The sequence below is a fragment of the Oncorhynchus tshawytscha genome, linkage group LG02, assembly GCF_018296145.1.
Source record: "Oncorhynchus tshawytscha isolate Ot180627B linkage group LG02, Otsh_v2.0, whole genome shotgun sequence".
NCBI classification, from domain to species: domain Eukaryota; kingdom Metazoa; phylum Chordata; class Actinopteri; order Salmoniformes; family Salmonidae; genus Oncorhynchus; species Oncorhynchus tshawytscha.
This window is the reverse complement of record NC_056430.1, coordinates 18,444,894-18,471,157: the sequence shown is the minus strand read 5'-3', so window position 1 is coordinate 18,471,157 and position 26,264 is coordinate 18,444,894. Positions and strand designations below refer to the sequence as shown.

Sequence of the window (26,264 nt, the reverse complement as noted above, 5' to 3'; positions counted from 1 at the left end):
GGATGGCGTATCACTGCAGAATGCTGTTTATTTAGAATTCAAGTGTGCCTTGACAGATTTCCACCGGTCTAATGTCCATTGCTCATGTTTCTTTGCCCAAGCAAGTCTCTTCTTCTTATTGGTGTCCTTTAGTAGTGGTTTCTTTACAGAAATTCAACCATGAAGGCCTGATTTACGTAGTCTCCTCTGAACAGTTGATGTTGAGATGTGTCTTTTACTTGGGGCGGCAGGTAGCCTAGTTAAGAGCGTTGGACTTGTAACCGAAAGGTTGCAAGATCGAATCGCCAAGCTGACAAGGTAAAAATCTGTCATTCCGCCCCTGAACAAGGCAGTTAACCCACTGTTCCTAGGGAATCATTGAAAATAAGAATCTGCTCTTAACTGACTTGCCTAGTTAAATAAAGGTATTAAATTTGATAAATGTGAAGCACTTATTTGGGCACACTGGTAACTCTAATGAACTTATCCTCTGCAGCAGAGGTAACTCTGGATTTTCCTTCCCTTTCCTGTGGGGGTTCTCATGAGAGCCAGTTTCATCATAGCGCTCAATGGTTTTTGCGACTGCACTTGAAGAAACTTTCAAAGTTCTTTAAATTTTCCGGATTGACTGACTTTCGTGTCTTAAAGTAACGATGGACTGTCGTTTGTCTTTGCTTATTTGAGCTGTTCTTATCATAATATGGACTTGGTCTTTTACCAAATAGTCTTTAACCAAATAGGGCTATCTTCTGTGTACCAACCCCACCTTGTCACAACACAACTAATTGGCTCAAACTATGCCACAAATTAACAAGGCACACCTGTTAATTGAAATGCAGTCCATGAAGCTGGTTGAGAGAATGCCAAGAGTGTGCAAAGCTGTCATCAAGGCAAAGGATGGCTACTTTGAAGAATCTCAAATATAAAATATATTTGGATTTGTTTAACACTTTTTTGGTTACTTCAAGATTCCATAAGTGCTATTTCATAGTTTTGATGTCTTCACTATTATTCTACAATGTATAAAATAGTAAAAAATAAAGAATTGTTCCATCTTTCAAGAATTCCTGAGCTCTAAAACAGCAACATTTTCTCTCAGCCTCATGGTAAAATTTGTAGAAATGCATGAGATTAACTCCGGACACATCTTTTAGGAATCAAAGTTTTGAGAGAAATATTATTTAAATTTACAGAGGGCTATTGCAAGAAACTACAATGTACTTTTTCAGTTAATATGATTTTTTTGGCGAGTTTGAAATTGGGATCCTTTGCTCCTGACAAGGGCATTTCCAGGCATAGAGCCGACATGGAAATGAACAACATAGAAAATATTAAGAAAATTCCAAAAACAAACGTTACCTCATAAAATTCCCCTAAATGTACATTTTAAGCTCAAATAATGCAAAAAATAAATAATAAATACTACTTTAAAAATCAAGTTTCTCTGTCCCGACTTTCAAGAATCCCTGAGCTAATTTCCTGCTATTCTACACTATTTTCCTCAAGTCTGAGATAACGTTTAGCAGTTTTAAAGCTAAGTTCCTGTAATTCAAAACATTTTTTCATGGCTTGTGATTTGTATTTTTTATTTTATGGCTTTTGCAAAAATTTCCAGAATTCCATGAACAAAACAAATATATTTTAGAGACATTACCTTTATCAATGTCAAAGGAGGCTTTTTCCCTCCCATCCTCCAATATTGTTTCCAGGTAAGGTCAGTCTTGATAAGAGATTAAAATGTTAGAAATCTGATATTAGAACTAAACATGAATGTAGCCTATCAGCATTTTGACACACTTACAGCATATCATGGTTCATTTACTTACTATATACAGTGGACCTAATACTTTTTTTTTTTTATCCTTGAAGTAAGTGACTTCAATACTGGCAGCACATAACTTTAACTGATGGTCAGTCACTCACCTGAGAAAGTAAGGCTCGGCGTAGAATTTGAAATCATCTCCATTGATGTAGAGATCGAACTCTGATGTTCTACTGTAGGGCACATGGAGGTTTAGGATAAGGAAAGCTGGGTCCAGGCTTAACTCAAACGCTGGAGTCATCATAATGAGCAGAACACCCGCAGGTATATGGATCTACAGAAGTCTGAGAGAGCTGTAGAATCAGTAGGGGAATTAAATTATCACACAAGATATTATACACATTTCACAATGTTTAGCACTGCTTGACATCATACTACTCTTGTCCTGTGGCCACTTATTTCTTCTTATATCCTGGAATTGGGGACTCACAGAGCTTCAATACTTTTGTACCAGTAACCAGTAACACACGCCAGGGTCTGGTTATCCTTATCATTTATTTTAAAATGTTCACGGCTTTAGCCACAGGTTGCGCACCTCTCTGTATCTGGTTCTCCCTCTTAGTGGGTGTTGTCATTGTTTATTGGAAATGTTCATGTTTGTGCTATAGCCTATTGTGTAGTGTGTTAAGTATGAATTATTATGTGAAATGTGATTTTGTGCTATTGCTAATGAATCATTTACCTGTTTAAAAGGTGTGAATAGTTTATGCCAGGTTAGGGACGGTCTATTTGGATGCCCGTGCTCCTCATTCTAGGTCTTGGAATCTGACAGCTGCTTGTCAAAGTAACATACAAGTTACTAGCTCTTTTTTATTCTATTGACACTGGCTGTTTTTACACAGGCAGCCCAATTCACGTCTGTTTTTTGTTATGCCTTTTTTTACTCTAGTTATTTTGGCTAAGTAGCTAAGTTTATTATTTTGTAATCAACTTTGTCAAGTATCACCATCTGTATATTTTGTAAATTATCTTTGGCTCCAGTCATCACCTGCACTATCATACCTATTTTTGTACCTGACATTGATTCACCTGAGCCTCCTAAATAGGCTGCCGGGTCCTCTTTAACAGTCACTACTGGGCTGGAACAAAACCTGTGCTCCAGGCCTATGAATCCACAAGACCATGTTCGAAAAATGGCAAACAACTCCACCGTGTGGTCGGTTTTGTAGCAGAGTGTGATGTGATGTTTACGTTCCACGTGCCAATGAGCCCCTCAGTTGCCTACAATTACCATAGCTTAAATTACCTAACGTTACAAAGAACTGTTACAGTAGCACCCTGCTAAATATTTCAAATACATTTCAAATGAATGGCCAAAGACTGATTTAAATTGTGTAGAGGTAAGATTACAAGTATATTTGCGACTGAGTACGCTAGCTGCCTAGCCTAACGTTGTTTATTAAAACTGATGCTAGCTAACTAAGTTAGCCAATTGAATTTCTGTCCAGATAAAATAAAAACCTGTTAACGTTACTCAAACAATAGCTATGTAGGCGGTTTACATGTATTAACAATTCAGTCACTTGCGGTAATTTCGTGTTCTTTTTTTAATGAGCCTCATAAGAAATTAAGCCTATGTCAGAATCCGAGAGTGAAATACTACACTCGTCTCTACTTAACATGCAGGCTCAGCATTCCGGAGTTGTGCTGAAAAGCTCACCCCTGCCAGAATCCGCCCGCCCTTATTGTGAACGCGCACGCACACAAATCTTCGTTGATGCGACTTGCTTGAACGCGCACGTACTCAATTCTTCATTGCTGCGACTTGCTTGCTAGTTGAGATTTCTGATCATGTTCGGCTACGTTCCATTTTATTTTTATGTCGGTTTGATAGCGGGGGAGGCACTAGCAATGTCTGAAGTTTTCGGTTTGGCTATGTGTTTCAAGTCTATAAATAAATCTCTGCCAAAATCCGTCATCTCTCCCATGTCTTATTCGACTAGTAGTTGTTCTGAAATGTTTATTGCTTGCCTACATTTTACTCCCTCTATGTTTATTATAACACACATACATTAATTATTAATTTCGGTTGCCTATCCTGACATGAAGTTTGTTCTATAGGTAGTATTTGACTCTAGCCACAAAATTAAGGAAATTAAAGGGGGGGGTATTTTCTTGCCTGCCAAGGGGGTGTTGGAGGATTTCGGCAAGGCCATTTTCTTCCCCGTGCCCCCCTCTTTCTGTCTTGGGACCACAAGGCCTGGCACACTTCAGAATCATTTTTGGTGACCGATCATGCCCTCTGATGTATGCCACAGGATGCCTGTTTAATAATGTAGGTGCAGCAGTAATAATAACGATAACAGTAATAAATCTAAATGTTGTACTCGGTGCAAAAAATACATTTCAAATATATTAGTCTACATGTGTGCATATCCATAATCACAGTAAAGTTATATAAGAAAAATAAAATGCATAATGTTATAAACAAAACTATGACTGAATGTGCCTCCATGAAGAATCCTCTCCCCCAAAAGGTCCTGTCACCCTCAATATGTAATGATGGGGCGGTGAGTCGGAAGCAGGTGAAACATTTTAATAAACCAACAAACCACCACTTACATAAGGCAGCACACCGATACACAAGAACAATACCAACTGGTGAGTGAACATGGGAGAGTGACATATAAAGGGGAGAAAATTATGAAGGTAATGGAGTGCAGGTGTGAATCATAATTCACACGTGTGCGTAATGTTGAGTGCCAGGACGGGTGGTTAGTACTCTGGCGACGTCGTACACCAGAGGGGAGGAGCAGGAGCAGACTTGACACAATAGGACACCCCCAGCACCTCCACCCTCCCCATCAACCTTAAAAAGACAATAATGATATTAATAATATAAATTAAAATAAAAAATGATATATATATATATACACACATGTATAGTACATATACATAAACATATTCACAGGACCTCAACGTATCTCTTTTCCTACATCAGATATGCAGGTGACATTTCCACCTGGATGACAGCACATAATCAGCAAGACGGAGATGCTCTTCATCCGAGGGAATGCCTGCCCTTTCTCAGATATTAGATAATCCGAGATGATCACGTCATTTACATTCAAGCCCTTCTCAGCTCCAGATTTGACTACTTCAATTCACACCCTGCTGGAATCCCTGCATTCTCAGATCCCCCTCTGTTATTAATCTCTATATTGTAATCAAAGTGTTTCAAAATGCTGTACTCCTATTAACATATGTCCAGATCATTCCTGAGAGAGAAGGGGTGTAAATATCTCCAGATGGGTGTGTGGTACCCTTCCTCATCCATGCCAAAAAGATGTTACTTCTTGTGGGGTCTTTGCCTTGAAAGTAAGTATGAGTATAAGTAATGTACAATTAAACTACTGAAAGTATACGGACTAAAAGGAAAAACAGAACTGTCAAATGATATTATAGCTGTGTCGTTGTATACTTATGAATTAGAATCTTAAGTGTAACAATTTTGTTTGGGAAAACTGAAATGCACATCAAATGTTTTTCCCCAGTTTGCTGAATGTGTTCTGAAGGAGGAATCGATTGTCTTTTCAAATACAGACAAAGATGTTAACATCATGAGAGAGGAAATAGCAGTCACTCTCCTCAAACAGTGGCATGTTCAATTTCTAATTTAATATAATTGTAGATATTAAAAATGTATATGGATCTTTCAAGGTTATATTTAATTAAACATTACAAAATGTTTTTTTTAATACTCCAATTGTGCTTTCTGTGGCACACTACTGGTTAACATGAGCTAAAAATGATTCTGAAGTGTCAGGCCTTGCAGTCCCAAGATACTTTCTGTGGCACACATGAGTCAAATACTTTCTATAGAATAAATTTCACATCAGGATAGGCCATCGAAATTAATAACTAATGTGTTAAATTAGAGGGAGTAAAATGTAGGCAAGCAATAAACATTTCAGAACAACTACTGGTCGAGTAAGACAATGGAGAGGTGACGAATTTCGGCAAATAGACTTATTTAGACTAATACACTTGAAACAAATAGCCAAACCGAAAACTGCAGACATTACTACTGCCTCTCCCGCGATCAAACCCACATAAAAAAATCAATTTAGACGCAGCCTATTGTGATCAGAAATCTCAACTAGCAATCAAGTCGCAGCAATGAAGTATTGAGTGCCTGGGCGTTCCCGCGAAGTGCGGGGGGAGAATTATGTCACAACACCGGAACAGTCCCATTTACAAATCAGAATGTCGAACACACTTCATTTCAAAGTACTTTACCTGTTGATCGCCGATTTTGCCCCGATGTAGGAGGTAATCTGATACAACATATTAACAGGGAAGCATTATCAACCCGACATTCGGTTTGTATTTCTGCCAAATTAGAAATAATCATGACAAACTTGTTTACGAACCACTGAGCTGAACAGCTCCACGGGAATGCAGTTTTGATGCTTTTTTTTTATTGTTGGAAAAATATTTATATTTGCAGTTTCCGCAATGAAAGGGAACATTTGGAGTTTGAATATATTTTTATGTAGTCATAGAATATATTGTTTGTTAGTGGTTTTAGTGACGCCTGGGAGACTGCAGGGATTATCCAACAGTTGCCACCAGTGTAGCAATTGAGAGGGTGCAGCTAAATCTGGGTTTGAACCATATTAATAGTGTGCCATACGATCCAAACTACTTTGCAAAGGTATTTTTAGACCAATCACACTCATGGAGGCTACAGTCACAGTATTCCCCTGGAGTTGCACTGTTCCATGAAACACAGTGACGTGTGAACATTTGAAGTGTTATTCATCCTCAACGACACAACAAAATTCACATGGACATTTGAGATAGATCTGTCGTTCTCATTGAAAGCAAGTCTAAGAGGTGGTAGATCTGTTCAACCAGGTAGTCACTAGTTACCACAGCAACAAAGTCATAACCCCCGCCTATTTCTTCCATTTCTCTTCTTAAAATGTGATTTTAAAGCTAACCCTAACCCCACTGCTAACCTAATATTAAGACCAAAAAGCGAATTTTTGTTTTAATTAATTTTTACGACATAGACAATTTTTGACTTTCCGGCTATAGTTACTAGTTGAGACTGTTCGAGTCGACATGGGTGGATTTTTTTGGCCTAAATTTCTTTATTGTGACAAATGATGATGGAAACAGTGTTTTACGAATAAATTATGATTGCCGAATAATTTTCAAAGTATGCGGGTTACTAGTCTCTTTTATAATCCGAGAGTGAAATACTTACTCTCGTCAATAACATTTAGCATTATCAACCCGACCTAAATTATGCTGTTCTCTATATTGTTTGTATTTCCGGTTTTCTATTTTCAGTCTTGACAATTCCCATTAGACAAACACTTGCACAATATGGCTGAGCCTAACCGAATCACAGACCGAACATTGTCCCACACAATCAGATGACAAATAATGAAACAAAATTAAACTGATTGAGAGGAAACGCGCTTTGATCGACTACGTTCGATTACATTTGGCTATTGTTTAAATATTGTGCAACACGTGCAATGTGTACGGAGATAATAGACAGAACCTACCAGTGCGAAAAAAGTTACACTACAAAAAAATGGAAAAACACTTTCCTGTGGGTACCCTATCTCCACCTCCTATCGCCAAAAGGACCTACAGCACGGACAACCGGTAAAGTAAGTGTAAATATCATTTTATTCAACATTCCGGCTTGTAGAGACTCTTGCGTCTTTTGTAGTCAGACTTCTTTCAAAATGAATAGCCAGCCATGTGGTAACCATGGTAACAGCCTGATGTTTAGGTAAGTGGGGCATGTGATGTCAACACTTAACTATGAAGCTACACTCCACACTTAATGCTACAGAACCTTTAGAAAGTATTCACACCCCTTGACTTTTTCCACATTTTGTGTTAGTCTGAATTTAAAATAGATTAAATTGAGATGTTGTGTCACTGGTCTGTGTCATGTAAAACTCTGAAATAGTTTTAGTGAAATAGTTCCCAATCGTTCTGATTGTGTTCTGATTGTGACGTCATGCATATTTTCTCCGAGCTTGAAAACGTTCCGGTTTCAATAATTGAAATAGCGTTTTCTTTATGTGGATGGCTGAGATTGTGTGGCTGTTTCAGCATATAAACACCCGACTCGCGCGTCAAAATGCTGAGGGTTGATGTGAGGAGAGATTTTTGAGATTGCAAAAACATTGGCGCTACGAGAGGGTGTGAGAGAAACATCAGCTCGAGCTCAGCCCTCCACATATAGAGACGCAGGTGCATTTATTAAACTGGGAACATTTTCACGCTGTGAGAAATTTTAAAACACGTCATAATCAGAACACAATCAGAACGATTGGGAACTACTCAACGCTGGGAATATTTTTACATGAGAGCCTTCACACAATTCCAGTGGAATTATGTTTAGAGAAATGTTTAACAAATTAATAAAATCAAATTATTTATCTTGAGCCAATAAGTATTCAACCCCCTTGTTATGGCAAGCCTAAATAAATTCAGCAGTAAATATTTGCTTATCAGTCACAAATTGAATGGACTCACTCTGTGTGCTATAATAGTGTTTAACATTGTTTTTTTTTATGGCTATGTCATCTCTGTACCTCACACATATAATTATCTGGAAGGTCCTTCAGTCCAGCAGTGAATTTCAAACAGAAACGGAACCACAAAGACCAGGGATGTTTTCCAATGCCTTGCAAAAATGGCACCTATTGGTAGATGGGTTTATAAAAAAGCAGACATTGAATATCTCTTTGAGCATGGTGACGTTATTAATTATACTTTGGATGGTGTATCAATACACCCAGTCATTACAAAGATACAGGCATCCTTCCTAACTCAAATGCCAGAGAGGAAGGAAACGACTCAGGGATTTCACCATGAGGCCAATGGTGACTAAAACAATTAGAGTTTACAGCATTAGGTGTAAAACTTATGACTCAATAATCTATGCTTTCTGGGAATGCTATGAAGTCCAAATATTTTGGGGCGGAGCTAGAAAGTTGTCTGTCAGAAGTACTATGATATAAACTTACTTTTAATCTGTCTGTATATTTCAAGACATGGCATGTTTGGGTGTAGTGGGCTGGACGATTCACTCATCACTCATCTTGAAAAAACAAATACTAAAAACTTGGAAATCAATCCACCATCATGAAAACAATGGAAAAATCTAATAATTTAGTATTTAAATATTGAAAGAGCATGGCTGACCAAATTAAAACAAATTGATACAATTTATGGCCAAGTGGCAAGCAATAATAAAGGCTATTGGGATGGAGGTGTGAGCTTGTGGGTCTGGGCAGATGAGAAGTAGTCATTGTTTGTGTGAATCTGTAAGATGTTGTTTGTATGTATACATTTGTGTTTGAAGTAAAACCTTTTTTTTTTACAAACAGTTACAGAGTTTAATGCCTGTGATAGGAGAAAACTGAGGATGGATCAACAATATTGTAGTTATTCCACAATACTAACCTAAATGACAGCGAAAAGAAGGAAGCCTGCACAGAATACAAATATTCCAAAACATGCATCCTGTTTGCAATAAGGCACAAAAGTAAAACTGCAAAAAATGTGGCAAGGAAATTAACTTCATGTCCTGAATACATAGCAGTATGTTTGGGGAAAATCCAACACATCACTGAGTACCACTCTTCATATTTTCAAGCATGGTGGTGGCTGCATCATGTTATGGGTATGCTTGTCATCGGCAAGGACTAGGGAGTTTTTTTAGGATAGAAATAAATGGAATAGTGCTAAGCATAGGCCAAAGCCTACAGAAAAACCTGTTTTAGTCTGCTTTCCACCAGACACTGGGAGACAAATTCACCTTTCAGCAGGAAAATTATCTAAAACACAAGGCCAAATATACACTGGAGTACCAAGTACCATATTTACTGCCAACATCAAGTGGTAAAAATCTCTACCTGATTACAACTGGAAACACTACTGTTTTCCTACTGAACACTACAAAACTTGTGTATATTGAGTAACACTTCAACCACTACATTTTTATTCTACACTAGGTTTTTTTAGATTTAAAATGTTTCTTTAGGTGTGACATGATTACGTCCAGCACCCTAGCAGGCAATCTATTTTCTATGCAAACTTTTTTTTAAATGTTGACAAAAAAAATCACTGGACAAGTAAAAGCTGCAATATGTCACTTTTTGGGCAACCTGACCAAATTCACATATATCTGTCATTCTCATTGACAGCAAGTCTAAGAAGTTGTAGATCTGTTTTATGTGCTCTATTTCTATGCTTCCCGTTCTTAAGTTTCGTTTGTGTATCTTTTACTTTCGGTTTTGTACACCAGCTTCAAACAGCTGAAAATACAATATGTTTGGTATTTCAAACATACTTCACCACGGTTTAGATGGTACAATGATTCTCTACACTAAACATTGCTTGTTTTGTCAAATAAACTTAGATTAGACGAACTATTACACTTTTAGCAACCAGGAAATGGCGGAGCGATTTCTGCATTTTGCAGCTTTAATGTAAACATAGCTACTGATGCATTGTGATGGATGAGTTCACGTTGTGATGTCAAACAAAACTCTCACACTTCTCTTCTAAAGATTACGGTAAGAGAATATAGAAACTCCCACTGAGTGATGGTCATATACGTTGAAAGCTCCTCCTCTTCGCTCTGGGTCATCTCCGGCGCAATGCAACGGAGTAGTAACAGAATGTCAACTCTAGCTGTTATTACGTATTCACAGACATGAAAGAGGAATATTGTGCTCCTCCAAATCATCAGAACAGTTTTCCACGATGAGAATTCATTGTAAAATTGTTGTGATCGCTGTCTGTTTTGGAGTTTTTTTACTTTTGTACTTTTTTGGGGGAAATGCTGCAGACGATCCGCCTTTGAAAGAAGTTGAGGAGGATAACTATTTTCCGAAGTTCTCGGGGCTTCGAAACAATGTTGCATCAAAGTTAACAAAAAAAACTCTCGATGAACTTCACATTCCACACAAACAACCACTCACGTACCGAAAAGTATCGAAAGTATCCAGTAGAGGAGGCAATGCGATCGCAAAGAGGTAAGGAATTATCGCACCATTACTCGCCTGCTAATGTTGATGTGATTCATGGTTTTTTTCTTCTCCACGCCTATTTTTTCATCGTTTTGGAACACATTTAAAGATGCAAGATGTCTCAAAGGTTAGATGGGGATTTTTTTTCACCTTTTAACCGATTGCATGACTATCTGCTTACAGAGATAGATGGGTTTTATTCCCTGTGGAAGTAATGGAATGAGTCCACACGTATCCCGTCCTTCTCTCTTTATTCATTCAGGAAGACGTGCCCCCCCCCATCAAAAATATACATAGGCTCAATTATGTTCAAGGACGTTGGCACCAAACAATGGCTTGGTCAGTCATGAGAGGACCAAACTAGCTTTTGTCATTCAAATCCTATTTTTATTATCACATGTATTGTTCTAAATGACCGATGGATGTATGACATTTATTGCAAAGGTATCACCTATTCAGTAAGTTGTGTGCATATTTAATTCCAACATCAGCTCAAAGAAGTGTCTTGGGGTTGTAAAAAATATTCTAATTGTGTAGCTTTGTAAACAATGGAATCAATGTGATAGTTTGACCTCGAATCTGACCTTTGTACCCCATGGTTTCTGGGGTTTATCCATATTTTTAAAGTCCTGTGGTTAACAGGTTTAAAGGTCACCTTGAGAGAGTTTAAGATGATGGAATATACATTAGTCCAAGGAGACCCAGTCATTACACTATTGGGGATTGAGGAGCATACATTTTACATATCATTTAGAACTCTCCACCTTCAAGTCAAGAGGCTGAACTTGTCAATGTGTATAATATGATGTTTGATGCCATGTCCCTTCAAAGTAGACACGCCCAAGTAGACCAATATAGATGACCTCAACTGATGGCCATCATCCCCTCTTTCCTGTGCCTTGCAGACAATAGCTAGACAATGGTTTGTCATCATTCACTATTTCTGTCCAGGTGTGGACTTGTTTTTTGTTATGTCTCCTATTATACTATTTTGGGCCCTGCTCAAATTCTTTCCCAAAACATAACATCCTTCCATTCCCTCTGTCATGGCTGTCACTGATATGATAATAGCCCAGATTTGATATTCTAAAGGCAATGTTCTAAAGGCAATGCTTTCTGTTGTAAATGTTGCTTTCACCTACAATGTCCTGTTTGATCAGTGATCTGGTTGGAAGCATTTATAAAGCATTCAGTCTGGACCATAGTGTCCTGGCAGAGACCACACCCACACACATGTGCTCTCCACTGATAAGAGAAATGGGGTGGAGGCCAATGGGGATGGAGGAAAATAACCAAAGCAGGTTTAGCAAACAAAGCAGTAAGTGCTCTGATAAAAATGTTTAAAAAACACTGCACATCTCCCATAGCTTCAGGCACTTTACCATTGGTTCTGGTGAGGGGGAGGGCTGAAAGGGAGGCATAGAATTACCATAAAATATAAGCTATTATGTTGTCTTGGTTACTCTTTCCTATTTTGTTCGTGTAATTTTCCCATCTTCATCACTTCAAATGCAACTGACTTCCTCTTACACACCTTTAAATAGACAAACATGCCCATCTTTCCTTATCAAACCATTTCCTCTTGATGTATCACTCTGCTTCCTGTGGATAAAAGTAGGGAGAAGAGCTGCTTCCCGAACAGATACCATCGGCTGTCCCAGCTCACACTAAATTCTACAGTCATAATATCTTGTTGTAGACAATTACACTGTAATAACACTTATTTTTGGTCAATATATTCCACTGCTGATGGATGTTTCACATCCAGGCTCAATGTAGCATGTATTTTTCAGTCCGTCTCACACAGTGTGTAAGGAAAGGTCATGCATGATACTGTCCCCATAAAAAAAACTTTCCTCCCAATGGTTACATCTGATTTAATAAGCCCTTTTAAACAAATTCCTTGCCCCATCATCTGGAATACTGTAAAACAGTGTCCCCCGAGGCCAACAAGGTATTCCGTTGCACTGACATTATGTAAAGCTATAAAAATGTCATCTTGGATGACTGGAGACTGCTCTCTCTCTTTCTGCAGGGCTTTGAAATCTCCCTGCTTACCCGAGCATCCTGACAAGGTTTGAGAGACTTCTTACGTGGGCCTCATCAGGTGGAAAAAGCTCTCTTTTTGGTAGCTCACTCACTTAAGTACCTCCTGACAGAGGTTTGCGTTGAGTAACTGGGAAATCTGTTAAACATAATGCAAGTAGCTAGGGGTGATGATTCACTCAAAGATACTGTTACTTTATTGAAATCAGAGGAGGCTGGTGGGATGAGCTATAGGAGGACAGGCTCATTGTAATGGCTGGAATGGAACGGAGTCAAACGTGGTTTCCACATGTTTGATACCGTTCCATTACAGACATAAGCCCATCCTCCAATAGCTTCTCCCACCAGCCTCCTCTGTTTGAAATCCATTATGCATAGGGAGGACACATTTTCAGATTTTTCTAAAACTTCTGATAGCATTCCCTTCACACAAGTTTGATCCAAGCCTTCAGCGCATTGCAGTAGTGGCTTGTATCTGATGGAATTTCTAAATAGTGAAGTAATGTTTGATAGATTTGTTGATTAAGGTAAGCTATATTGTCACTGTGCTCTTCTAAGCTGTTTTGTCTTTCTTCATGATTTGAAAGAGATTGTTGCGAGCCCAAGGCCACGTAGGCACAGTACTCTCTGTTGTCAATAATTAGTGCAGTCCTTGTATCCCTTTAGAGCTAGTCTGAGTTTGTCAAAATGTTTCCAGATGGGTGGAAAATAGTTCTAACACTATGTAAGATTACCTCACATGAGCAGCATGTTCTTCTTACAATAAACAATGGGGCTTTGTTTGGTCTAACTAACTGTGTTCACAACATTCATTTCACTGGTCCAGGCCATCTATAACGCAATGCAGTATGTATCATAGAACAACACATTTTCTGAGCATTTATGGTTAGGTTGCAGGTTAAAAGACAATATGCCTATCCCTCAGTATTTTTGTGTGTATAATTTTCCCCCTAGTAATAATGTACACAGTACATGTTCATAAACATGAATTGTTCTTGAAAGAGCCTCTGCCATCAAAGCCTAGAGGACAGGTTTCTCTGAGCTCTGCCATCCATCGTAATCGGTGTTGCATGATTGTCCCTCAGCCATGCAGAAAACCAAGTGTCACGCTTGGAGACTGTCCTGCAACCCACCTGTCAAATTTCAGTTTCCCCCTTCAGATTGTTAGGCTAAAATACACATTCTTTGCCTACATGAAGCTCTTGGGTAGATGTTGCACTTTCCTCTGGCAGAATAGTATGTTTCCTTTCCAAAATCCTCACACAAATGAGGGCTACTTCGTTCTGAAGAAGGATTTTGGGACCATTCTTCCTTTGCGTTTGCTAATGTTTACATTTACACGCATCATAAAAACCACCCCATATGGTGTGTACATAAAATGCAACTCGAGGATTTAGGTCTAGTTCTACGTTGAGCTATACACATTTTTATTTTTCAGAGTGTGATTTATTCTGCTCTGCTGAATCCATTTGAATTCAATGGCAGTCTCTGTTGCTGTGCAGAGAGCATTTTTATGTCTACTATAGAAACAACTTCGCCTTGAACATGAGAGAACAAAGCCCAGTGGGTAGATACAGACCTACACTACAGGAGAGGGAGAAGGGTATGGTGAGGGAGTGCTGCTCACCCTGAGCATATGACAGGGATGTCTTGTAGGGAGCCTTGAATATGAACATGTTGGTTAGCTGTCTGTCAGTAGAAACAGTATGATTATGTACTGTCTGGAATATGTGTCTAAGCCACATCCTGTCATGTTCAGATCTGTTCTCATGGCCGTTGATATGTCCATGAAGAAGTATCAGCGTTGCTATGCAGCAGCACGGCTCTGCCATTCTGTTGACAGTTGATGAGCAAGTCTGAGGAGCCTTCTGTAAGCGGAGAGTCTCATACTTGTTGCCCCTGTGTGTATCCCTGTAGCAGACAGAGGAGTGACATGGGAGTGGGTCGGCCCGCATCGAAGCGCACCCGTGCTGAGGAGGTCATGCACCTGGCCGTGGTGGCCTGTGGGAACCGACTGGATGAGACGCTCACCATGGTCAAGTCAGCCCTCCTCTTCAGCATCAAGAGTATCAAATTCCACATCTTTGCAGAGGACCCCTTGACCTCACAGTTTGAAAAGGGGGTAAGTATCCCCTTAACAAAGTACATGATTTAGGCTTTAGGTACGGTATGTTTCTAGAAAAGGACCACTGTAATTCTCAATGAAATATAGGACTATTTGAATATTTTCAAAGACTCTCATGCTTTTCATACGGACAGTATCTTGTTTAATGTTCTTCCATGCTCAGTAATAGATGACATTCACTGCCAGATCGGAGTATTGGCATGTTTAAAAAAACAAAAACAGATCTAACCTTTTTTGATCTCCCTCTCACTTGCCCTCTAACGCCTTACAGGCCTTTTATCTCAAGGTCGGATCATATATCCCCCAGACGTTTGCCTCACCGCATTAACCATGCAAGTTTTCAGTCACCGTTAGTTTATTCACGACTCAAGCTTTACGAAAGTCAATGTCTTATGCTACTGTGTAGCTGTAAACCTGAAGGTATATAGCCTACATTCAGGGCTCTCCAGCCCTGTTCCTGGAGAGCTACCGTGCTGTAGGTTTTAGCTCCAACCCTAATCTAGCACACCTGATTCTAATAATTAGCTGCTTGATAAGCTGAATCAGGTTAGGTAAAACTGGGGTTGGAGTGAACCTACAGGAGGGTAGCTCTCCATAAACAGGATTGGAGAGCCCTGGCCTACATAAATGAAAACACTGTGCATGCATGGAGCTACATACCCTTTATGTGCTTATGAGTTATGGTATGTTTACCATCTGAGAACCTCCCCTTTGTAATTGGCTTCATGCTAGCCAGGAAGTTGAGTTGGTTAAATCCAAAGGTTAGTAGCATGTGAGCAGGAGATGGAATGTTTCACATCCGGCCTGTGCTGATGAAACAGGAATTAGAAGCAAGCTAAAAAGTTTTTTGACCTCTGATCTGTGCACCTCGTCAGCAGAAATCCTGCCTGCTCCTCACACTGATCTTTGTCTCATGGCCAAATTGTTTAATAATGTTGATGATTATGGAGGGCTTGAGCGTCTAACAGAGTGGAAAATCGTAGGCTTCTATGTGTGACAGCAGTGTTGACTTTGAGGGGGTAACTCGACAGAATGGGATTAATATTTTCTACCTCCTTTTGTTTAGGTTAGTTTAACTGGGAGTTGGACGTCGTTATAGCAATAACTGGCAGCGTTATGGTCAATGTACGACACCGCTGCACTTACTGTAAAGACATTACTTAATTGGTTTACAAGAACTTCCTTAGGTGTTTATGTAGACTTGAACTCTCAGGAGTGTATCATGTGTCAGAATAATGAATATTTCCATCTGCTCTCTCAGTGATCTCTCTCCTCCACCTCTTGACACAACCTTTTGAAAATGCGCTCAAGTTGTGCTTTTGTTTCTTTGGAAATTAATTGAGACTTCCGGGGATTGCATCTAAAAATGGCTGTGCTACCTCTCACAGCAAATTATGATGTTTAGTAACTTTGTGTAGTTTCTCTTTCAGCTGAGCCAGTGGCCCCATGCTATCACAAACAAGTTCCAGTACAGTATCTACCCAATCACGTTCTCTGTGGGGAATGCAGAGGAATGGAAAAAGCTGTTCAAGCCCTGCGCTGCCCAGAGGCTGTTTCTCCCTGTAAGGCTGCAGCACATCGTCTCTCTTCTCTCTCTGTGTACCTAATCATAATTACTACACTGTTGGAGCTAGAAACATAGGCATTTCGCTACACCTGCGACATCTGCAAATCTGTGTGCGTGACCAATAAACTTTGATTTGAATCATATCTATCAAACATATGAACTGATTCTTTAAACTGATAAAGCTATATTCATTAGAAAATGTGTTAAGGTAATTGCCCATGTCATCAGTTTTCTTAGTACCATGCCACTCTGGGCTGCATCCTGACCCCAATGCATTTTCTATTAGATACGTTTAGCTTGATTTACGCAGGCAGAAGAATGATATACCCAGGTAATAATAGAATGAATACTTTATGATGGGTTTTACTTGTTGGTATATAATCAGTTACCTCAGTATGATAATATATGGCTTTATTCATACCCATTGACCGTTACTTAACAAACAAGCAATCCCCAGAGATTTAATTAAATAACTTAATTAAAGCATTGCCATTCATTGACTTTTTAATGGACAATCTTTAAATCATCAAACCGTGTGCACACATTGCTTTGTTTTTGTACACATTGCACCGTTGTAAAAAGTGGTAAGCAATCCATGTCTGCAACTTTATTGATTGGCAGATGATGCAACACAAACCCTATACTTTGCAGGGGCCAAGTGCTATTTGATTCTCATCAGGAACAGATTGCTTTGTGATTGTAATCTTCCGTCAAGCCATTGTGGTGCAGTGGTCTAAGGCACTGCATATCAGTGCTAGAGGCGTCACTACAGACACCCTGGAGTCGAAGGCTGTATCACAACCTGCCATGATTGTGAGTCCCACAGGGCTGCGCACAATTGGCCCTGCGTCGTCCGGGTTCGGCCGGTGTAGCCGTCATTGTAAATAAGAATTTGTTCTTAGCTGACTTACCTAGTCAAATAAAAAATCCCATATACACTACTGTTCAAAAGTTTGGGGTCGCTTAGAAATGTCCTTGTTTTTTAAATGTTTTTTTAAAATGTCCATTTAAAATAACATCAAATTTATAAGAAATACAGCATAGGCATTGTTAATGTTGTAAATGACTATTGTAGATGGAAACTGCATTTTTTTATTTAAAAAATAAATAAATAATGGAGTATCTACATGTGCGTACAGAGGCATCAGCAACCATCACCTGTGTTCTAATGGCACGTTGTGTTACGTTGTTGTGTTAGCTAATCCAAGTTTATAATTTTAAAAGGCTAATTGAAAACCCTTTTGCAGTTATGTTAGCATAACTGAAAACTGTTGTGCTGTTTAAAGAAGAAATAAAACTGTCCTTTAGACTAGTTGAGTATCTGGAGCATCAGCATTTGTGGGTTCGATTACAGGCTCAAAATGGCCAGAAACAAATAACTTCTGAAACTCATCAGTATATTTCTGTTCTGAGAAATAAAGGCTATTCCACGCAAGAAATTTCCAAGAAACTGAAGATCTCGTACAACGCTGTGTACTACACCCTTCACAGAACAGCGCAAACTGGCTCTAACCAGAATAGAAAGAGGAGTGGGAGGCCCCGGGGCACAACTGAGCAAGCGGACAAGTAAATTAAAGTGTCTAGTTTTAGAAACAGACACCTCCCAAGTCTTCAACTGGCAGCTTCATTAAATAGTACCCACAAAACACCAGTCTCAATGTCAACAGTGAGGAGGCGACTCCGGGATGTTGGCCTTCTAGGCAGAGTTGCAAAGAAAAAGCCATATCTCAGACTGGCCAATAAAAAGAAAATATTAAGATGGGCAAAATAACACAGACGCTGGACAGAGGACGATTGGGGGAAAAGGGTGTTATAGACAGAAACATCTAAGTTTGATGTGTTCAGATCACAAAGAAGAACATTTGTGAGATGCAGAAAAGATGCTGGAGGAGTGCTTGATACCATCTGTCAAGCATGATGGAGGCAATGTGATGGTCTGGGGTGCTTTGGTGGTGGTAAAGTGGGAGATTTGTACAGGGTTAAAGGGATCTTGAAGAAGGAAGGCTATCACTCCATTTTGCAATGCCAGTCATACCCTGTGGACGGCGCTTAATTAGCGGCCAATTTCCTCCTCCGAACGGGACAATGACCCAAAGCACAGCTCCAATCTATACAATAACTATTTATGGTAGAAGCAGTCTGCTGGTATTCTGTCTATAATGGGGTGGCCAGCACAGCCACTGGATCTCATCCCTATTGAGCTGTTGTTGGAGCAGCTTGACCGTATGGTACGTAAGAAGTGCCCATCTAGCCAATCTAACATGTGGAGGTGCTTCAGGAAGCATGGGGTGACATCTTTTCAGATTACTTCAAAAAATTGACAACTAGAATGCTAGAAAGGTCTGCAAGGCTGTAATTGCTGAAAATGGAGGATTTTTTAACAAAAGCAAAGTTTGAAGGACACAATTATTATTTAAATAAAAAATCATTATTTATAACCTTGTCAACGTCTTGACTATATTTCCTATTCATTTTGCAACTAATTTAATCTATGGAAAACAAGGACATTTCTAAGTGACCCCAAACTTTTGAACGGTAGTGTGTGTGCATTATGTACCATCACTGGAATAAGAGGAAATGAATTATTCCGATAGTAACCTGATTATTATCCTAACAGGTGATCCTGAAGGATGTAGACTCTTTACTCTACGTGGATACAGATGTGCTGTTCCTCAGGCCCATGGATGATATGTGGAGTTTCCTCAAGGCCTTCAACACCACCCAGCTGGCTGCTATGGCCCCAGAGCATGAGATCCCTAAGATAGGCTGGTATAGCCGCTTTGCACGCCATCCCTTCTACGGGGTCACCGGGGTCAACTCAGGAGTCATGCTGATGAACCTCACAAGGATACGAAGCACTCTGTTCAAAGTAAGGAACATCATAAATCAATTAGCCTTTTGGTCATCTCCGTTTGGTATTTTGGTCATGCCTACCCTGTTTTCTACCTGAAAGCTGCAAGGAGATTGGTTTGTTCAATCAATCGTATCTATCTGAACCCAACCAGCAACAGATGTGTCACTTATTGACAGTCAGCGTCAACAATCTGAGTGCTCAGAGTAGAGTAGACTGAGGCTCTGCGATCGCCACACTCGCATTAAAGCAATGCTTCAGCACATTCAAGCTCAAGTTGGCATCTCTCTGCAACCAAGAAAGAGCAGTAGCAATTGTAACATGGGCAATTCTTGGCTTTTTTAAAAAAATTGGGCATTTCTGTAGTGTTTGATGTGTAGCTACTCCCTAGGCAGTGGAGTAAACCAGTCCTTGTTCCTATTCCAGAACAGCATGATAACCAGTGGCCTGTCATGGGAGGACCTCCTCCACCCACTCTACCAGAAGTACAAGAATCACATCACCTGGGGTGACCAAGATCTCTTAAATATCATCTTCCACTACAACTCAGGTACACTCGTCCTCCCTCTCTCTTCCACTGCAACTCAGGTATATTCTTCCTCCCTCTCTCTTCCACTACAACTCAGGCACACTCTTCCTCACTCTCTCTTCCACTACAACTCCGGCACACTCTTCCTCCCTCTCTCTTCCACTACAAATCTTGGCCCGGTTCCCCGATAGCAATGGAACTTAGGCTTACGAGTGTTTTTAACAATGCATCTTTCCTACAGCGGCAGAAGATGTAACACGCCTTTCCCAGAACACCATGCAGAGAGAACAGTCGCTAAGTGCATCGTTGGAGCATTTGTCGATACTGATAGGATCGAAAGAAAGGCAGCGCTGCTCTCGGGTCAGCTTTCTCAATTCAAATCTTACCTTAACGTTGCAATTATTTCACAATACTGACGACGGATCAGCTCCTAGAGAGAGATTTTACCACCTATGGCTGCAAATATTGAGGTTGCTTATTCTAATTCTTAACCAATAAAAATGCATTAAATCACTGATTTGCCACATCATTTTACACACATTATAAAATATGAGACAAATTACAGTCAGTAGCCTACAAGTAGGAAAATAGAACTCAATTTATTGAACATGAAATGTACAGTTGATGTTGGAAGTTTACATACACCTTAGTCAAATACATTTCAACTCAGTTTCACAATTCCTGACATTTAATCCTAGTAAAAGAGAGAATGATTTAGTTCAGCTTTAATTTCTTTCATCACATTCCCAGTGGGTCAGAAGTTTACATACACTCAATTAGTATTTGGTAGCATTGCCTTTAAATTGTTTAACTTGGGTCAAACATTTCTGGGAGCCTCCACAAGCTTCCAACAATAAGTTGGGTGAATTTTGGCCCATTCCTCCTGACAGCTGGTGTAACTGAGTCAGGTTTGTAGGCCTCCTTGCTAACACACACTTTTTCAGTTCTGCCCACAAATGTTCTATTGGATTGAGGTCAGGGCCTTGTGATGGCCACTCCAATACTTTGACTTAGTTGTCCTTAAGCCATTTTGCCATAACTTTGGAAGTATGCTTGGGAAACCCATTTGCAACCAAGCATTAACTTCCTGACTGATGTCTTGAGATGTTGTTTCAATATATCCACATAATTTTCCCTCCTCATGATGCTGTCTATTTTGTGAAGTGTACCAGTCCCTCATGCAGCAAAGCACTCCACAACATGATGCTGCCACCCCCGTGCTTCATGGTTGGGATGGTGTTCTTCAGCTCGCAAGTCTCCCCGTTTTTCCTCCAAGCATAACGATGGTCATTATGGCCAAACAGTTCTATTTTTGTTTCATCAGACCAGAGGACATTTTCTCCAAAAAGTACGATCTTTGTCCTCATGTGCAGTTGTAAACCGTAGTCTAGCTTTTTTAATGGCGATTTTGAAGCAGTGGCTTCTTCCCTGCTGAGCGGCCTTTCAGGTTATGTCGATATAGGACTCGTTTTACTGTGGATATAGATACTTTTGTACCTGTTTCCTCCAGCATCTTCACAAGGTCCTTTGCTTTTCTGGGATTGATTTGCACTTTTCGCACCAAAGTACGTTAATCTCTAGGAGACAGAATGCGTCTCCTTCCTGAGCGGTATGACGGCTGCGTGGTCCCATGGTGTTTATACTTGCGTACTATTGTTTGTACAGATGAACATGGTATCTTCAGGTGTCTGAAAATTGCTCCCAAGGATGAACCAGACTTGTGGAGTTCTACCATTATTTTTTGAGGTCCTGGCTGATTTTCTTTTGATTTTCCCATGATGTCAAGCAAAGAGGCTCTGAGTTTGAAGGTAGGCCGTGAAATTCATCCACAGGTACACCTCCAATTGACACAAATGATGTCACTTATCCTATCAGAATCTGCTGTTCCTCACTTGAGCAATGCAGTTAATCCCCAACAACAACTCTTCCCCGGGCGCCGATGACGTCGATTTAGGTAGCCCCCACACCTCTCTGATTCAGGGTTAAATGCGAAAGACACATTCCGGTTGAATGCGTTCAGTTGTGCATCTGACTAGGTATGCCTCTTTCCCTAATGTATCTATATTTTAATGCATTTATCATATGCATTAAAATATATGTTGCTTGTTTGTATCAATTCCAAATATATCGGTAACTTTGTATTTGTAGTCAATTTTGTTCTGAAGTTATCAGTGGTCACAGGGAAACGGTAAACCATGTGATTGTATGTTTAGCTTAAATCGTTTGTGTAGAAAGTGATGCGGGAGGGCAAAAAAGCATCTAATGAGTCTGAGGCAGGCGTTCAATTACGAGTGCTTTCTAGTGCAACGTCAATAACGTCAATAATGGTGGTTTTGGGAAACCTTCTTCGAAGGTTCTAACGATGAACTTAGCCTTAATACGCTTTTGGAAAACTGGGCCCTGGTACACTGCCTCCCTCGCTCTTCCTCAATGTAGCAGAGTGCTGTCATTGATTTGGAATACCTTTGTTGACTACAAATAGGAAAATAAAGTTGTATTTAATGTCACCACCATCATGATGACAGCAAGAGCAATAGCTGTACTTAGGCCTGTATCAAATTAGAATGTTTCCCCAAAATTTAATTCCAAAGGGTGTTAGCGTGAATGTCAGCTCGTACGGAATTCAATATAATTCCTTCAAGCAGGTGTAGGTATTGGTTTTCTCTAATACATCCACAAGAAATAACTATCCTGAATTAAGTCAACGCTGTGGAACTAAACCAGCCTGTGGCTGCAGCAGCAGATTGACACCGGTGCAGTCTGCGAGATGGGTATTAAGCGTTCCAAGCCTTAAGTAGACTTGGCAGGAGCATTGTTTGTCTGACAACATGATTAGAACCTGTCCAGGAAATAACCATTCCCATAGCAGCATCCCCAAATGGAAAAACAGGGCAATGTGGTGGAAGCAGCCAGTCACTGTGTAATATCTGCCTCGCCATGGAAACATGACTGATCTTTCTCTTTTACGTGTACCCATGTTTCTGGTTTGAGGGGATACTCTGTTGGTGTTATTCTCCCTTCACAAGCCAGGATTTGATGCAGTTTAAAAGGACTACAATCCTTGTAGTTGTAAAGCAAGTAATTTGATAATTGTTAAATCAGTAAAGCAAAACTTAGAAGGGTCCTGAGCGATTAGCATTGCACGTTGAAGTCATGAGGTTTATTTTTTTCCAAATGCTCTTTGGCAGTAACAATACTGGTATCAGAGAGGGTATACACTGGCAATCTTGGGGACATTGTGCAGAAATCTGATGTAACAGACGTATAACGGTGTGTTTGCAGAGTGTCTATACACCTTCCCATGCCAGTGGAACTACAGGCCTGATCACTGCATGTATGGGAGCAATTGTAAAGGAGCTGAGGAGGAAGGCGTGTCCATTCTACATGGGAACCGAGGAGTGTATCACGACGACAAGCAACCAGCCTTTAAAGTTGTTTATGATGCAATACACGAGGTAAGAATCTATTCATTTTAGTGGATTATTGTTTCCTTTGTCCTTTTCTCCTTGGACAGCAAACGGTGTGGACATGTTTACATAAGGAAAGCCTTGTCACACAGCAACATCAGCCCCCTCTGCTGTCCATAGATATGCCTTTTATTAGCCAGATGATATGATTCATATGCATCCCCCTCTACAGTAAGCAATGGTACTGTTGATTTCTGTGTGGTTTGATAAGCTACCACTACTGGTGTCTAACTCTGAGGCATGCAATGGTTCTGTTTCGTAGTACCCCTTTGAGGACAACTTGTTCCAGTCGCTGTTCTATCCCCTCCAGACCAAGTTTCTGGACACAGTCAACACCCTGTGTGGTCGGATTCCCCAGGTGTTCCTCAAACAGGTGGAAAAGTCCATGAGGACCGTGTACGAGAAGAAAGTGGTCCGTCATGTGAGGCCTCCACCAAAATAATTACAGGAAACTGAACAGAGGAAGTTGTCTCTGACATCACTATGGGAATCTTTCTGTGGAAGATGTGCAATGTCAGAAGTCCCCAGACCAGAAGGAATATGTATGCATTACACAGTGTTTGTAATAAAACAGATCATGGTCTAGTGGACATGATGGTGGTATGGATCATGATCGTGTAGAACACGTGTCAAACTCATTCCACGGTGGGCTGAGTGTTTGCTGGTTTTCGCTCCTCCCTTGTACTTGATTGATGAATTAAGGCCACTGATTTAGTTAGGAACTCCGTCTAGGTCTTAATTGAAAGGAAAAAAACAGAAGCCAGCAGACGATTTGCCCTCCATGGAATGAGTTTGACACCCCTGGTGTAGAAGGACAGGTACACTGCTTGTCAATGATGCTGTGTTTGGGGTAAACTTGCCTTATCATCCACCCACTAAATGTTTTACAGAACCTGATTTACATGTGAAAATGTGATGCTAGATTTCGTGTTTTTTTTTACCTTTAAAAAAAGTCCAATGTTTCCTTATGATTAGGGTAAGTCCCGGTGGAGTATTAAGTGAGAATTTAAACATGGCAGAGGTTGTTTTTGTCAACATGATTTTGAGTGTTTTTCTCTTAAATGGGCAACACAAATGTCTTCCGTAAGGCCGCTATACCATAGGCTTCTGGAAATGGTTTGAAATGGTCCCACTCTGCCTGTAGGTTGCTGCCTAATTGATCATTTTATGTCATGCAAAGCTAATATGGGTCTTTGCTTAAGCAGAGCTTTCTGTTTATGTTGCATGTTGCAATTGTCCAAAAATAAAGTGAATGTTACATCAACAAAATCCCTTGCATAGCAGCGACAGGAGGTCTAGTGGTTAAGAGCAGTGGGCCGGTAACCGAAAGGTCGCTGGTTCGTATACCTGAGCTGCCTAGGTGAAAAAATATTTTGATGTGCCCTTGAGCAAAGCACTTAACCCAAATGTTTCCTGTAAGTCTCTCTGGATAACAGCGTCTGCTAACGGACTAAAATGACTATCTGTACAAGAGGGAATATGATTCAACTTGTCCAGTTCTCCAAATGCCAACCGCAGTGTTAAACATAGTATGAACATATCATACACTAAGCAATTACCATTAATATTGTGTACAGAAGATGTGTAGATAAATGCACTTTTGTATTTCTGTAATAGTTCAGCTTGTGCGAATAGGACAGGACGTGAATACCATTTCTCCCCTATTCAATTGTCAAAGCATTGCAAATCCCTATCTGAAAAAGCAGTGTGGTTGTCTCTGAACAAAACTTCCAAAGTGCAAGCGCTTATAATAGTGGTACAGTATTTTCAAGACAAAATGTACCATATGTATATTTACAAACGCTCTTAAGTTTTCTGTGTACGAAAAGGACAGCCAACTTAATGAGGAAGTGTCTTAGTGTATTAATGTCATACTATCAGTGATCCAGTATGTGAACTCTGAGACTGTAAATGCAAGCATTTATAATGTGATGTTTGTGTAGTCTTCTCCATCAGTTTGATGTTTGTGTAGCCTATCAATTGTCAGGTGTGTTTACCGGTAATAATTTAAACTGGAAACTCCAGATGGTTTTATTTATATATGCTTATGTTTCTCTTTTTTTGTTTACTCTTTGTTTCTGAATAAAGTTACTGTGCCATCAGTTCTGTTTGTCTTAGGAGGCCTATTGTGTAATGTATTGATAAAAATACAGTGCATTCAGATAACAACATTCAGACCCCTTTACTTTAACCAATTTCCTTTACTTTACAGACTTATTTTATATGTATTAAATGTTTTTCCTCTTCAATCTACACTCAATATCCCATAATGACAATTTTTGCAAATGTATTAAAAATGCAAAACAGAAATAACTTATTTACATAAGTATTCAGGCCATTTGCTATGAGACAAGAAATTGAGCTCAGGTACATGCTGTTTCCATTGATTATCTTTGATGTTTCTTCAACTTGAATTGATTGGACATGATTTGGAAAGGCACACAACTGTCTACGTAGGTACCACAGTTGACAATGCATGTCAGAGCAAAAAACAAGTCATGAGGTTGAAGGAATTGTCTGTAGAACTCCGAGACAGGATTGTGTCAAGGTGTAACGGATGTGAAACAGCTAGCTTAGTTAGCGGTGGTGCGCGCTAAATAGCGTTTCAATCGGTTACGTCACTTGCTCTGAGACCTTGAAGTAGTAGTTCCCCTTGCTCTGCAAGAGCCGCGGCTTTTGTGGAGCGATGGGTAACAACGCTTCGTGGGTGACTGTTGTTGATGTGTGCAGAGGGTCCCTGGTTTGTGCCCGGGTATGGGCGAGGGAACGGTCCAAAGTTATACTGTTACATTGGTGCCGTGACCCGGATCACTGGTTGCTGCGGAAAAGGAGGAAGGTCAAAAGGGGGGTGAGTGTAACGGATG

The 26,264-nt window shown here is 40.0% G+C and overlaps 1 protein-coding gene and 1 pseudogene across 9 annotated transcripts; one reads left to right on the top strand and one right to left on the bottom strand.

Annotated features, from left to right (window-relative positions):
* The window catches only part of LOC112220290, a 47,680-nt pseudogene extending 44,171 nt beyond the window's left edge, over window positions 1-3,509 (bottom strand).
* Window positions 3,510-7,164: 3,655 nt separating this feature from the next.
* Window positions 7,165-25,502, top strand: LOC112220302 (glucoside xylosyltransferase 2). 9 transcript variants are annotated; one of them, XM_024382119.2, is made up of 9 exons: window positions 10,684-10,821; window positions 12,851-12,890; window positions 14,779-14,983; window positions 16,405-16,548; window positions 19,171-19,422; window positions 19,831-19,954; window positions 20,175-20,293; window positions 23,216-23,388; window positions 23,663-25,502. In XM_024382119.2, the coding sequence occupies exons 3-9, from the start codon at window positions 14,795-14,797 to the stop codon at window positions 23,787-23,789; spliced, it is 1,128 nt and encodes a 375-aa protein (XP_024237887.1). In that variant the 5' UTR covers window positions 10,684-10,821; window positions 12,851-12,890; window positions 14,779-14,794; the 3' UTR covers window positions 23,790-25,502. The 9 variants fall into 9 exon arrangements, with proteins under 9 accessions (XP_024237904.1, XP_024237915.1, XP_024237840.1 ...); XM_024382109.2 differs by having other exon boundaries at window positions 12,851-12,922; XM_024382128.2 differs by having other exon boundaries at window positions 12,851-12,943.
* The last annotated feature ends 762 nt before the right edge of the window (window positions 25,503-26,264 follow it).